At 38.6% G+C, this 12,512-nt stretch overlaps 1 protein-coding gene across 6 annotated transcripts in view; it reads right to left on the bottom strand.

Annotated features, from left to right (window-relative positions):
- The window catches only part of ULK4 (unc-51 like kinase 4), a 168,798-nt gene extending 160,246 nt beyond the window's left edge, over nt 1–8,552 (bottom strand). Inside the window, exons 1-2 of one of the 6 annotated variants that reach the window (XM_039336096.1) lie at nt 8,056–8,552; nt 1,642–1,836 (exon numbers count right to left, since the gene is read on the bottom strand). In XM_039336096.1, coding sequence (XP_039192030.1) covers nt 1,642–1,779 — 138 coding nt within the window. In that variant the 5' untranslated portion in view covers nt 1,780–1,836; nt 8,056–8,552. The other 5 variants (XM_039336092.1, XM_039336097.1, XM_039336093.1 and 2 more) reach the window with 5 other exon arrangements.
- Nucleotides 8,553–12,512: the final 3,960 nt, after the last annotated feature.

Here is a 12,512-nt window from a genome sequence, read left to right as displayed (position 1 = left end):
TAGATAAACATTAAAGTAAGGCTTGCATCAATTTGAATTCTCTAAAATTCTGCTCCTGTATATCTGTTTCTTCCTCTAAATAGTTAAACAACTGCATATAAAAAGAAAGCATGAATTCAAATATGTAAAAACTACTCTACTAAACTGTGCAACATATAGAAGCTACATTAATTCTGTTCACTGCAACATACAGTTGGATCAGGAATGCCTAAATGTATACATGCAATTGCACTTAGCAAATCTCAGGAAACTCTGGTAATCTCAGTTTGCTTGAGAAACAGCCATCATCTTTTTTGTCCCATATTTCTTTTTGTAACTGGATAGTTTTCACTATCATTCAGTTTAATGAATTAATTATAATAGCTGGCAATAACTTTCAGCTGGAACATTAAAAATATAAAGTTGATTTTGGATCCACAAGAGCCAGCTATTCAAATAAATGCAATCAAGAGCAGATTTAAAAAATCATAAAATGATTCAAAATGCAGATTGCTCAAAGAGACAAAGAAAAAAAAACTACACTCAGTTGTTGCAAAAAGATTGCACAAACTGACCTATACATGACATAATGCAGTTGTCAAACTAACTCACTAAAACATCTATAAAAATAACCATGTGCCACTAATTAAAAATTGGTAGGAACACAGAGCTGAAAAAATAATTGAAGATGAGCAGATTGAAATATTGTTGGATATTTGAATATAGACTGATAAAGTCATGGCTCATAACATACCATTTAACCAAGGTGGAAAAGAAAAAGAAAAAATATTTGATATGGCGATATCAGATGATCGTAGAACAAAACGCAAAGAATTGGAGAAGATCAAAAAGTAACAAGATCTGAAACTAAAAACTGAAAGATTATGACATAAGTTGCCTATGGTGGTCCCAGTTGTTCTTGGCACACTGGGTGGAATGCCCAAAAATCTTGGACGCCACTTAAAAAAACTGCAGATTGACAATATTTCCATCTGTTAATTGCAAAAGGCTACACTTTTTGGATCCGCACATACACAACACTGATACATTATTATCCTAGGTTCTTGGGAAGAACCTGCCTTATAAAGGCCAATACTAACTGAAGTACTGGCAGCTGTGACTTCACATTGTTGTGAAGAGATTGCAGTAATATAATAGACATTAACAAAATCATCAATTGCAAAAGGCACCTTTATTTGGAACAGCTTACATCCAGTGATGATACCCTTTAATATTATTAAATAACACCTGCCTATCCCAGGTCCTTGAGGAGGTTTGCAGACAAAAGGGACAAAAATGGCAATTCCGATCTAAACATCTGGCTGATGTGTAATCAACCATAACAATAGAAATTATAGTATTACCATAAACTGAAAAGAGATTTTTTTTTTCCTATAATATATTTCAAGTGTCTATTTTAGATGAAAATCATCCTGTCTGGCCAAAACTGCAGAGAAGTGAGATTATTTTTAAAAACCAGCAAAAGCTTTCAATAAAAACTGTGATTAAAGTTTCTATTCTAAATTTGCTTTGATTCAAGATCAAGATATCTTAATCAAATATATTTACATTATATAGTAGGTGAAATAAATATATTTTATAATAAGCTCTTAATGTTTGTAAATGAAGATATATTCTAAAAATAACATATGTAATTCTTACCCAGTTTGTGATTTCAGCTCTTTTACATTTATCAGTACACAATATAGCCACAAAATTAATAGTTCCTTTTCTTCTGCCTTTATAAACAACAGTCTTGTTCCCTCTTCCAATCTCTTCATATAAAATAAAATTCTCCATAATGAAAACTATATGGCATACATCAGTTTGGAAACAGAGATTGTCAGAAAATGCCACCTTTAAAACGAAAAACAACCTGGTTTTAGCTTGCCATATTAAGAATTAATATCGAATTATTAATACATTACAGATGATTGGTTTAGTACAAACTTTGAACACTGGAGCTCCAAGAAATCCAGAAACATTGCCCCCAAACACATTCCAACCAGGAGAAAGCAGCAACACATCACAATTCAACTTGGGAAACAAGAAAACGCAATGTCATTATAGCCATTCAACCACCGAAAAGGAAACCACCCTAACATAATACCTTTTAGGAAAGAATGAGGTTTAGGTATTTTTTGCTCAGCATATGCATCAATCCAGCTACTATGGCTTGTAAATAATACCTGATGATATAGTATGTGTAAATCCAGCCAAATAAAGTTTATTCAATCATCTACGATGGAGAAAAGTAGTACAGAACATTTTTTGTAAACAGTCTTTTTTTTTTTAATCAACGGAAACCATGGAGAGGCCACAACCAAGTACTGTAAAATTAGTTAAAGAAATAGCCTGATAAGTTTTTTTCCTTTCCATGCCATGTAACTGGGACAATTATAAGGAAAGCGCCTTTTTTTCTATTTTTAGTCTGGGATTCAAATAAAGCAGAGGAATCTTCCAGAAAATACACGTACTTCCCCTTCCTTCCAAGGCGTCCTGGAATACACAACATATATACAAAGGCGGGGAGGGGGGGGTGAGCTGAAGCGGCCGCAGCGGTGCTCAAGCTCTGCAGGTGGAGCGGGTGCAAATCCGGACTCCGGTGGCCTCCGCTGTCGCCGGTGGCGGGATGTGCAACTCCTGAACTCTGTCTGGCTCCGCTGTCACCGGCGGCAGTGAATAGGCCTGGGGTGGGGAGGGAGAAAGGAGTCAGCCGAGTCTCTACGGAGACCAGGGGATCAGCCCGCGCAGCTCCAGCTGATTGGCGCTGAGGGCAACTGCCGGGTAGACTGAAGCCGGAGGTCTGCAAGAGCCCCGGAGGGCGGCGCGCCCGGAAGGGAAAAGAGGAAGAAGCGGGGAGAGGATATAAAAGGAAGAGGTTTTGGCGGGAAAGAGGGGGAGACCGTTGTATGTATATGCATGCACAAAATGCAGAAAGAGACGTACGCTGTTTTATGTCGTAAACCTGCTTGTTGAACGTCAGAAAGGAAGTGCTGACAAACCCTTATTCGAAAGAAGTATTGCTTTTGTAGGCTGAGGTTCTATTCTTCGCTGCCTTATAACTCAATCGTACGAGCTGGAGCCACAGAACCTCAGAAGAACTGGGGGGGGGGGGGAGGCGCAAATTGATATCTTCAGGAGCCTTCAGAAGACAAGGACAATAACAAGCAAAGGTGTCTCGTTCACACCCGTTGTTCTGCTTTACTGTTCCAGCCGCACTTTCAGTTAACCTGGGGGGGGGGGGGAATTAAAAAATGTATAGGCTTGTTTCCGGAGAACAAATTTTTAAAATGCATATACTGTACTTGCTTCGCGAGAAGAAATGACTCCACCTGAGCGACAAAGACGAAAAGTAGGAAAATGAATTGTAACGCTTTGTTAATGTACAAGACTGAGACTGCCTTCTACGGGGCTGTTCTAGATCGTGTAAAAGCTAATTGATGCTTTTATATTTTCTAAGTAAAGAGAAAGCGGTATTGCTTGAATGTATATTTGTCGAATGCAAAAATTAATGTACAGAAAATAGATATTCTGTTAGGAAACTCTTTTCATGTTGTTTATTAAAGGTATTAGGGGGAAAAGGAACTCAAACTTTCCCCCGTCTAGTTTGCTTTATGGTTTGAACCAGTCCCTCCTACTCGGTTTCTTAGATACGGCGCAGGATGCCGGAAACAATCGCGGATAATATTTCGCAGAGGGCTAAAGAGACGCCCTGTAGTCTTTCTGCCTTTGTCCCTACCCATTTTATCCGCGTTTCCCGGATGTTCACCAGTCTGCGCCAATGTCTCCTTTCCGTTGCTTAAGGAGACTTTATATTCGTTGAGTTCTAACCAAATTATCACTGGTAATTGGTTTTACTACATTCCCGCAATAACTAGCATCGTAGGTAATTTGGTGGCATCACCAGAACTCTAAATGGAAGACAGCTGTGGAGTTGTATTACTAAGGTGACCAACCGTCCTCCTTTTGTAAGTTCTGTCCTCCCTCGAAAAGTGCCCTCCTACATGTCCTCCTTTTCCATATTTGAAGACTAATCTTCAGGGCTTTTTTTTCCCTCATAGAACGCTCAGAACGGTGTTCTCGCACTTTTTTTTTTTTATGTTTTTTTTCCAACTTTTGCATGAGCTGTGCTACTCCCTTTATTGGCTTTCGAAAGCCAATAGGAATTGCTGCTGAGCGCAATTTTATTTATAATATTTTTTCTTCAATTTATTTGTGTCCTCCTTTTCATTGTAAAAAAGTTGGTCACCTTAGTATTACAACATTCCATACTAATGCTTCCGGACAGTGTATCACAACCTCAGCAAATTTAAGATGCGTGGACCAACTCTATGAATTCCCCAACCAACCAACATTGACTGCTTTTAAACTAAAACAAAAAATGTTCAAATAAAGCACAAGGAAAATAAAGCACAAAAACAATGTAGTTCTTTTATTACAGAGCAGCATATTTATTAAAATAGTATATGACTTATGCAAAAATACTTGAAAACAAAAATGCTTCTATTGTTTCACCAGAGAAATCCTATAATGTTTCATTTTCCTATTTCATAAATTAGTGCATAATGGCAAGATTTCAGGCAAATTATTTCTATGCATTTAAGCAAAGAATATGGCTTACATCTTTTGCCCATGCACATGTTCCTTTGTTTTTGACCGCAATTGCTGTAAATCTGCAGTTACCTGAGTAGAACTGGATTTTAAATCACACCATGGCAATTTATTATGTGATCTTGGCTTATTTTTAACTGATTGTCTATTGCTTGTCACTTTGAATGAAATATGACCACCTGTTGAATTCTGGTTTCCACTTTGAATGAAATATGACCACCTGTTGAATTCTGATTTCAGCCTAAAGGGAACAAAGCAGTTTTATACATGAATCCAACTTCCTGTATGTCAGTTTAATAAGCAAAGATCTGACTTTCTGAATCAAACTACTCTGATTAAAATAATTTTTTTCAGCTTATTATAGTAAGAATACATATCAAATATTGTAAAGCAATGTTCAATAATGTCATTAATAAGGAATGTTTTCAAGAACCTTACATTCTTCTTTCCATAAATAGTTAAGGAAATACTCTGCTATATTTTGACATACTTAGTAATATTCCAGAAACAATTTCAAAATAATTTTCCTTCATCAAAATTCAAAAATTTAAAACATTTTGGCAATAGTAAGCATAAGTTGATTATCTCTCAGTTCCTAAATCTAGAAATTCAACAACCAAACCAGGTATCTGTTTTTTCAGATGGCCAGAACCAGAAAAAGATCTCACATGAACTGGAACTCTGTTGTACAGATATAATTAAAGAGAAACTATCAGGTTTTCAAGATTCTGTCTCATTCTCTCTCTTATATCTAGGAGAGTCAAACAAGGGAAATCTTTCAATTTTTTTCCATCTCTTCTTTTAGATTGTTTTTCTTATAGCCGCTGCATAATTTTTTCAAGGCTACCTCGGTATTCCTCTACACAAAATACTGAAAAGCTGAGTTTATAAACTATTAAAAATCTAAAGGACTTAAAGCATTCTTCAATGCTATCCACAACTAGATGTATCTCTATAGGTAAGAGTATAGCACACTGGCTGCTATTTCTGTCATTGTGCTCCATCAGACTCATAAATAGCTACTTCCAGTGTGCTCTGCTGCCAGCTTTAGCATCATTGTAAAAAAAGTTCTGATCATGAGTTACATGAATTATTAGTAAATGTAAAACATCTCAAGGCTTTGGAAATGTTTTGATACAATGGCTTCCGTACTCTACATACAATACAGATGATATTCATCCTTGTGTTACATAATGTTACCACATGTAATTTTGAATTGGATTTATTTCCACATTGGAAGTAAATTCCATACTGCAACTAGAGGTATATAGGTAATCCTTGAGTTACGAATGTAATAGAGCCTATCAATTACATTCGTAACCCGAAGATTCGTTGAAGTAAATCATGTAAAATGAACGTGAAAACTCCAGCTTTCGGCCACACATCCACTAATTGAATCGAATAAAATAGAATAACTTTTATTGTAACTTTAAATGTAAACTCAGGGCTTTTTTTCTTCATAGAATGCCCAGAATGGAGTTTTGGCACCTTTTTTGGATGGAACCTTGTAGGGTAGGCAAGATGGATTGTATGACGTGTGTGAGTTCAGGCACCTTTTGTTTTTTTAAGAAAAAAAGCACTGTGTAAACTAATCAGTATAAATTTCAAATGAAATTTTGTTGCATTCAGCTTTCAAAGGGTAACCACCTCCAATATACAAGACAAAAAAAATATTCATATATCCACATACAAAAACATACATGATACAGAGAACACAGTTGAGTTCAAATGTATCCATGATGAGAAGAAAGAATTCTGTGAATTTACATGATGGATGACATAGGGAACAAAGTTGTTACAAAATCTAGTAGTCCTTCGAAACCGTCTCTCAGAAGGGGACCATTAAGTGGTGTGTGGGTTTCTAACAATGCTTTGAGCTCTAAGCACATTCAGTATCCTGAATATCGAATGTGCAGGTTATTAAGTGTATGAGATATCTCAGGGTGAGAATGGCCAAGAGGGGCCTAGTGTTGGAACAGGACACCCAAAGACTCTCTCAACCCACTGACTTATTTCATGCTTCCCACAATTGCTTCACTCCCCCCCCCATCCTACCATGGCTGGTCTCACTTACTTGCAAAGATCTAGTGAGCTGTCTTCTCTCTGCCACGGTTTGCCTGCTCCAGGCACTCCAAAAACAGAGCGGGACGAGTGCGCCCTACTCTCCTTGTAGGCTCTGATTGTCTTTGCAAAAAGCCCTTACTACCGAAAACAAACCTGGAGAAACATGCCGGCCCTCCTGGGCTCTGTTCTTGCCGACAAAGACTTTTTGTAGGCTTGCCGAAGCCTACAAGTAGACTGTGTCCCTGTAGCTCCGATCGTCTTTGCAAAAAGCCTTTGCCGACAAGAACAGAACCCAGGAGGGATGCACCAGGCCCTCCTGGGCTCCGTTTTCAGCAGCAAGGGCTTTTTGCAAAGATGACCAGAGCCTACAGGGACACACAGGGCTTTGGCACGGAAACAGCAAACAGAAGGAAGGACTGAAGGACTGAGCCTTCTGTTTTCAAGCCTTTTGCAGCAGATCTCATCCAGGATTCAATTCGCAGAGAACAGAGGCCTAAAGTATGTGAGATCAGTCAAGATCAGTAGCACAAGATCTCACGCTACTGATCTTTTGTGATCTTTAAGCCTCTGTTCTCTGTGAATGCACCAAAGGCCCGAAGTAACAAAGCAGGCAAAGAAACTGCAGCAAAGAAGCTGGAGAGAGCTTGCTAGATCTTTGCAAATTCAGTCTCCAGAGGTCTAGTACCTGTGGAGACCTGTCCGGGGAAGGGGGAGGGAAATAGCTAGGGTGAATGTTGCAATGCCTCTGCCTTCATTCATAAGGGTGAACGACTGTTGCAGTGTTGCAACAATCATAATAACTTTGGGACTGTTGTAAGTACTTAGGCGGGTTATGACGTAATTTTGAACAGTCACTAAGTGAACTGTCATAATTCGAGGATTACTTGCATTTCTTTTTTCAGAAAGAGACAGATTAATCATTTCTTTTTCTTGAAAGAATAACTATCGAGAATTATTCAAGGTATTTTATGGTGACCAATGACAAAGGCCTTTCTGCTTGACTTTTTTGACTTAATTTATTTCCTTTACATATCTCAGTTGCAAATGTTTGTGTTTCCCTACCATTCTATATATTTTGCAAAAGGTTCTGTGGTTATTTTGCATTGATTTCCATAACAATTTTTCCACATTTTATTGTTCCTTTCACATTTTTATTGTTCCTTATCCAGCAGTATAGGGAAGCTGGCTTTTGAGTTTTACTAGTATATTTTCTAGAGTTGTCTATAAAAGTATGTCTGTTATGGTGATACATCTTTACTTATGTAGCACTACCCCCGTAGGATCCCCTTGGCCTCCTCTTGACTTGGCTGCCGGTCAAAGGGGCCTCTCACTTTGGCACCTCTGATGAACAGAGGCACCCACTGCAGTGATGCTCAGTCACAGTCGACAGCCACTCACATGAGGTGATGATGGTCGATCTCTCTCGGCGGTAGCTCACATGGAATAATGCTGGTCGATCTCAGGCAGTCACAGCTTACAGGGGTGATGGTAGTCAGTTCCTGGTAACAGCAGTTTGCGTAAAACGATGGTAGTCAGTCCCTGGTAGCCACAGCTTGTGTACGACAATGGTAATCAGCCCCTGGTAACAATAGCTTGAAGGTGGTCAATCTCTCTCTGGAACCTGCAGGGACCTCCCTTCTCTACTCTTGTCTCTCTCTGCCCTCACTCCTCGTAATCCTCCCCTTCTCTGTCCCCTTTGCCTCTTCCAGATGGTTCTACAAAACCTCTCTATTTTCCCCTCTTTAACTTTTCCCCACTAAAAATATATATTCAACCCGGTCAAACTCTTCCCTCGCTCTTCCTCTGCCCAGCTTGTTCCAACGAAGAAAAAGAAGTAAAACTTCCCTGATCTACCCTCTCTCCCTCCCTTTTGTCTGGCTTGCCTGCAATGAAAAAACCAGTAAAAAGGCTTCACCTCCCCCACTCTCTCTCTTCCACCATCCAGCTTGCCCGCAATGAAAAAGCAGTAAAAAAGCTTCAACCCCCCCCCTCTCTCTTCGTCCAGGTAATTCTCAACGGAACAAACTCCAGCAAGCCACTTGCTCCACCCAACGTCCCCAAGTCGCAACCTTCCTTCTTCCTCCTCTCAGTCAGCTTCATCCTCCTTTTTGATCCCTCCCAAGGGCCATGCCCCGCCAGACCAACAGCGGCTGCTGGAGCTCCTCATTCCCCTGCTGAGTCAGCAGGGCTCCACAAAGCCTCTCAGCTGGCCCCACACTTGCCCCAGCTCCACTACACTTGGAGGCATTATCCTCTATTCATGATTGGCAACATGACTCGTTTATTCTATAGAAATTTTTGTCTTCTATGATAGTTATGTACTTGTTCGCCTGTATTTCTTGGATTTTCAAATCAAAATTGAAATGTTGTCACATCCTTTCATACAGTATTGTTTATAGAAACACTTCAGGATGCAGAACATAACAGTCCTTTCTGAACTGAGATAAGAGGATTTCATCTCATGTGTCTTGCTATATAAATGAATTAGAGTTCTTGAACATTTTCAGTTCAATGTGAAATATCTTCAAATGCTTGTCTCATATAATGCAAATTACATCAGACAATACAATACCATTATTGTCGGCAAACAGATATAAAATTAGTCCCGTTGCTATAACTTACAGTTTACATGAAAATTTGGTATAATCCTCACATGATGTGCAAAGTTGTAATGCATATGACAAAGGAAAATAGTATGTTAATGGATGGGAGATTTTTCATACCACAAAATCATCCCATGAGAATTTTATAAACTATAAAAGTTTGTAAAAGTAATTAGAAGAGTAGCAAGAACTGTAAAAAAATTTCTGAAAGACCTTTACTGGAACCTCTTAAAATGTGGTGGAATTGGCCTTCAATGCATTTGTTAAGTAGTGAAATATTCAAATTTAACTTTCTCCCACAAAGTGTGGGGAACATTATAATGTCATGATGTCACATTTTTTTATTAATATTCGAATCCTTTGCAAATAAATTTTATGCACAGATTGGGGATACAAATTTTTCTATGTGATTCTTCATGTATTTATTTGCTCTCTACGCCAGTGTTTCTAGAAGTGGAATACATCTCCATCTCCTGAAATTAGGAAAAAGTTAAAGAAGTGAAGAAATAAGAACCAAAGATCAGTTATTCTTCAGATGTGTGCGGTGAGTCAAAAAGGACTAGTGGTTTAGCAGAGCACATCTGGGCATGAATGATACTTCTGAACATTTTGCATGTTAAAATAAAAATAAAATAGTGATATATTGCTAATTATTTCAATGTGTTTTTGGACTTGGGCTTAGGGGAACACTAGTCCTTTAGCAGTAAACATAATACCTGCTTAAATTAGCTTCTGTTTTTATATATTACTGCACAGTAAGTTGTCAAATGTATTATTTCAACTTATGTCTCTAAAATTTACCATAAATGATGAACATTGTAGCAGAAAACCCATACATTTTCTATTTTCTGAACAAATGGATTTTTGGTAGTATAGTATCACTGTGATTTATAGGACTAAAAATATAAGAGTAAAAACATTTTCCTATATTCATTAATACAATTTTTATTATGAAACAGTTAACAATGTAAACTGTTTTTAATTTGTACAATAGATATTGCTCTTCTTTTGAAATGGAGAAATGGGATAATAATATTTTTAAAGAAATCACCTATGATGCTTTTTGAAAGATTAAGTGGAGTTTGTAAAGAAAATTCAAGTATCTCAGGAGACTTCTGGTCCTGCGCGGTAGCGACTGGTCGCAGGCTTGCAGACCGTCGCACCCACACGGCCAACTTTTGTCCTGCCTGGAGACCCTAATTGGTCCAAGCTGACCCAGAAAGGTGGTGAAGAAAGAAGGGTGCCCCGGCTACTCGTCTTGGGGAAAGCCTTCTAACACGACAGGAAATAGGCTTATTACATCAATCAGCCCAAGCTACTTGAAACTGGAGTCCAAAAGAACTAACCAGGACTAAAATAAACAGCATGCTTGAAACTGGGTGAGGAATCTGATTTTCCCTTTTGTATTCTACACTTAATTTCCTGGAAAAGATTCCCAAGAAGCAAAATACCTCTGAAAGTGAAGGAGGGGGACTTCCACTCCATCCTTATACTAACAAGCGGCGAATTACAATTTCCACGGAGGATCAAAATATATGGTAGTGAAATAAATGGATAAACTTGAAAGCTAAACTTGGACAAGTTTAAGATTATTGAATGGTTAAGACTCTCATTTTAAAGACCACTGTTCATATTGAAAACTAAATAGATTCTGACATCTAGTGCTGGATGAAGATTATGACAGCTATGATTTCCATAGAGAACTTGCCAAAAACCTGGGAAGAGCTAATCTGTGTTTGTGACCTTCAAAGTTTTAATAATAAAGAACCGTTGTGACAAAAAAAGATAATAATCTGGGCTGCAGACAAAGAGAGAATTATAAACTTTAGAAAAAAAATTTTTTTTAGCTCTTTGGATTACAAATATCTATTTAACCGGGACTCTAAAGCTATTCCCCTTTATGGATTACTGCCTTGTCGTGGCGAAGGGGCTTGCGTAACTCAATGAAGCTATAAGCTATGCCGTGCAGGGCCACCCGAGACAGACAGGTTATAGCAGAGAGTTCCGACAAAATGTGATCCACTGGAGAAGGAAATGGCAAACCACTCCAGTATCTTTGCCATGAAAACCCCATGGACAGTACTAAAAGGCAAAAAGATATGACGCTGGAAGATGAGCCCCTCAGGTCGGAAGGTGTCCAATATGCTACTGGGGAAGAGCAGAGGGCTAGTACTAGTAGCGCCAGAAAGAATGAAGCGACTGGGCCAAAGCCGAAAGGACGCTCAGCTGTGGATATATCTGGTGGTGAAAGGAAAGTTCGATGCTGTAAAGATTTTTTCTCCATAGGAACCTGGAATGTAAGATCCATGAATCAAGGCAAGCTAGACGTAGTCAAAAAAGAGATGACAAGATTGAACATCGACATCTTAGGAATCAGCAAACTAAAATGGACAGGAATGGGTGAATTTAACTCAGATGACCATCAGGTATAATACTGTGGGCAAGAATCCCTAAGAAGAAATGGAGTAGCCTTCATAGTCAATAAAAGAATAGGAAAAGCAATACTGGGGTACAATCCCCAAAATGACAGAATGATCTCAATTCGAATCCAAGGCAAACCATTCAATATCACAATAGTCCAAATCTATGTCCCAACCACTGGTGCTGAAGAGGATGAAATTGACCAGTTTTATGAAGCCCTACAGCACCTTATAGAATTAATACCAAAAAATGATGTCCTTATAATCATGGGGGATTGGAATGCTAAGGTAGGAAGCCAAAAGATAACCGGAATAACAGGCAAGTTTGGCCTTGGAATACAAAATGAAGCAGGGCACAGGCTAATAGAATTTTGTCAAGAGAATACGATGGTCATAACAAACACTCTTTTCCAACAACCCAAGAGACAGCTCTACACATGGACATCACCAGATGGTCAACACAGAAATCAGATTGACCAGGTGCTCTGCAGCCAAAGATGGAGAAGCTCTATACAGTCAGTAAAAACAAGACCAGGAGCTGACTGTGGCTCAGATCATGAGCTTCTCGTTGCAAAATTTAGGCTTAAATTGAAAAAAAGTAGGGAAAAGCACTAGGCCACTCAGGTATGAACTAAATCATATTCCTGATGAATATACAGTAGAGGTGACAAATAGATTTAAGGAACTTAGATCTGATAGACAGAGTGCCTGAAGAACTATGGATGGAAGTTCGCAACATTGTACAAGAGGTAGCAACTAAAACCATCCCAAAGAAAAAGAAATGCAAGAAAGCAAAATGGCTGTATGAGGAAGCTTTGCAAATAGCTGAGGA

The sequence above is a fragment of the Crotalus tigris genome, unplaced genomic scaffold (assembly GCF_016545835.1).
Source record: "Crotalus tigris isolate CLP2741 ecotype Arizona unplaced genomic scaffold, ASM1654583v1 scf7180000017666.27876245, whole genome shotgun sequence".
Lineage (NCBI taxonomy): Eukaryota > Metazoa > Chordata > Lepidosauria > Squamata > Viperidae > Crotalus > Crotalus tigris.
This window is presented reverse-complemented; position numbering and strand designations above follow the sequence as displayed.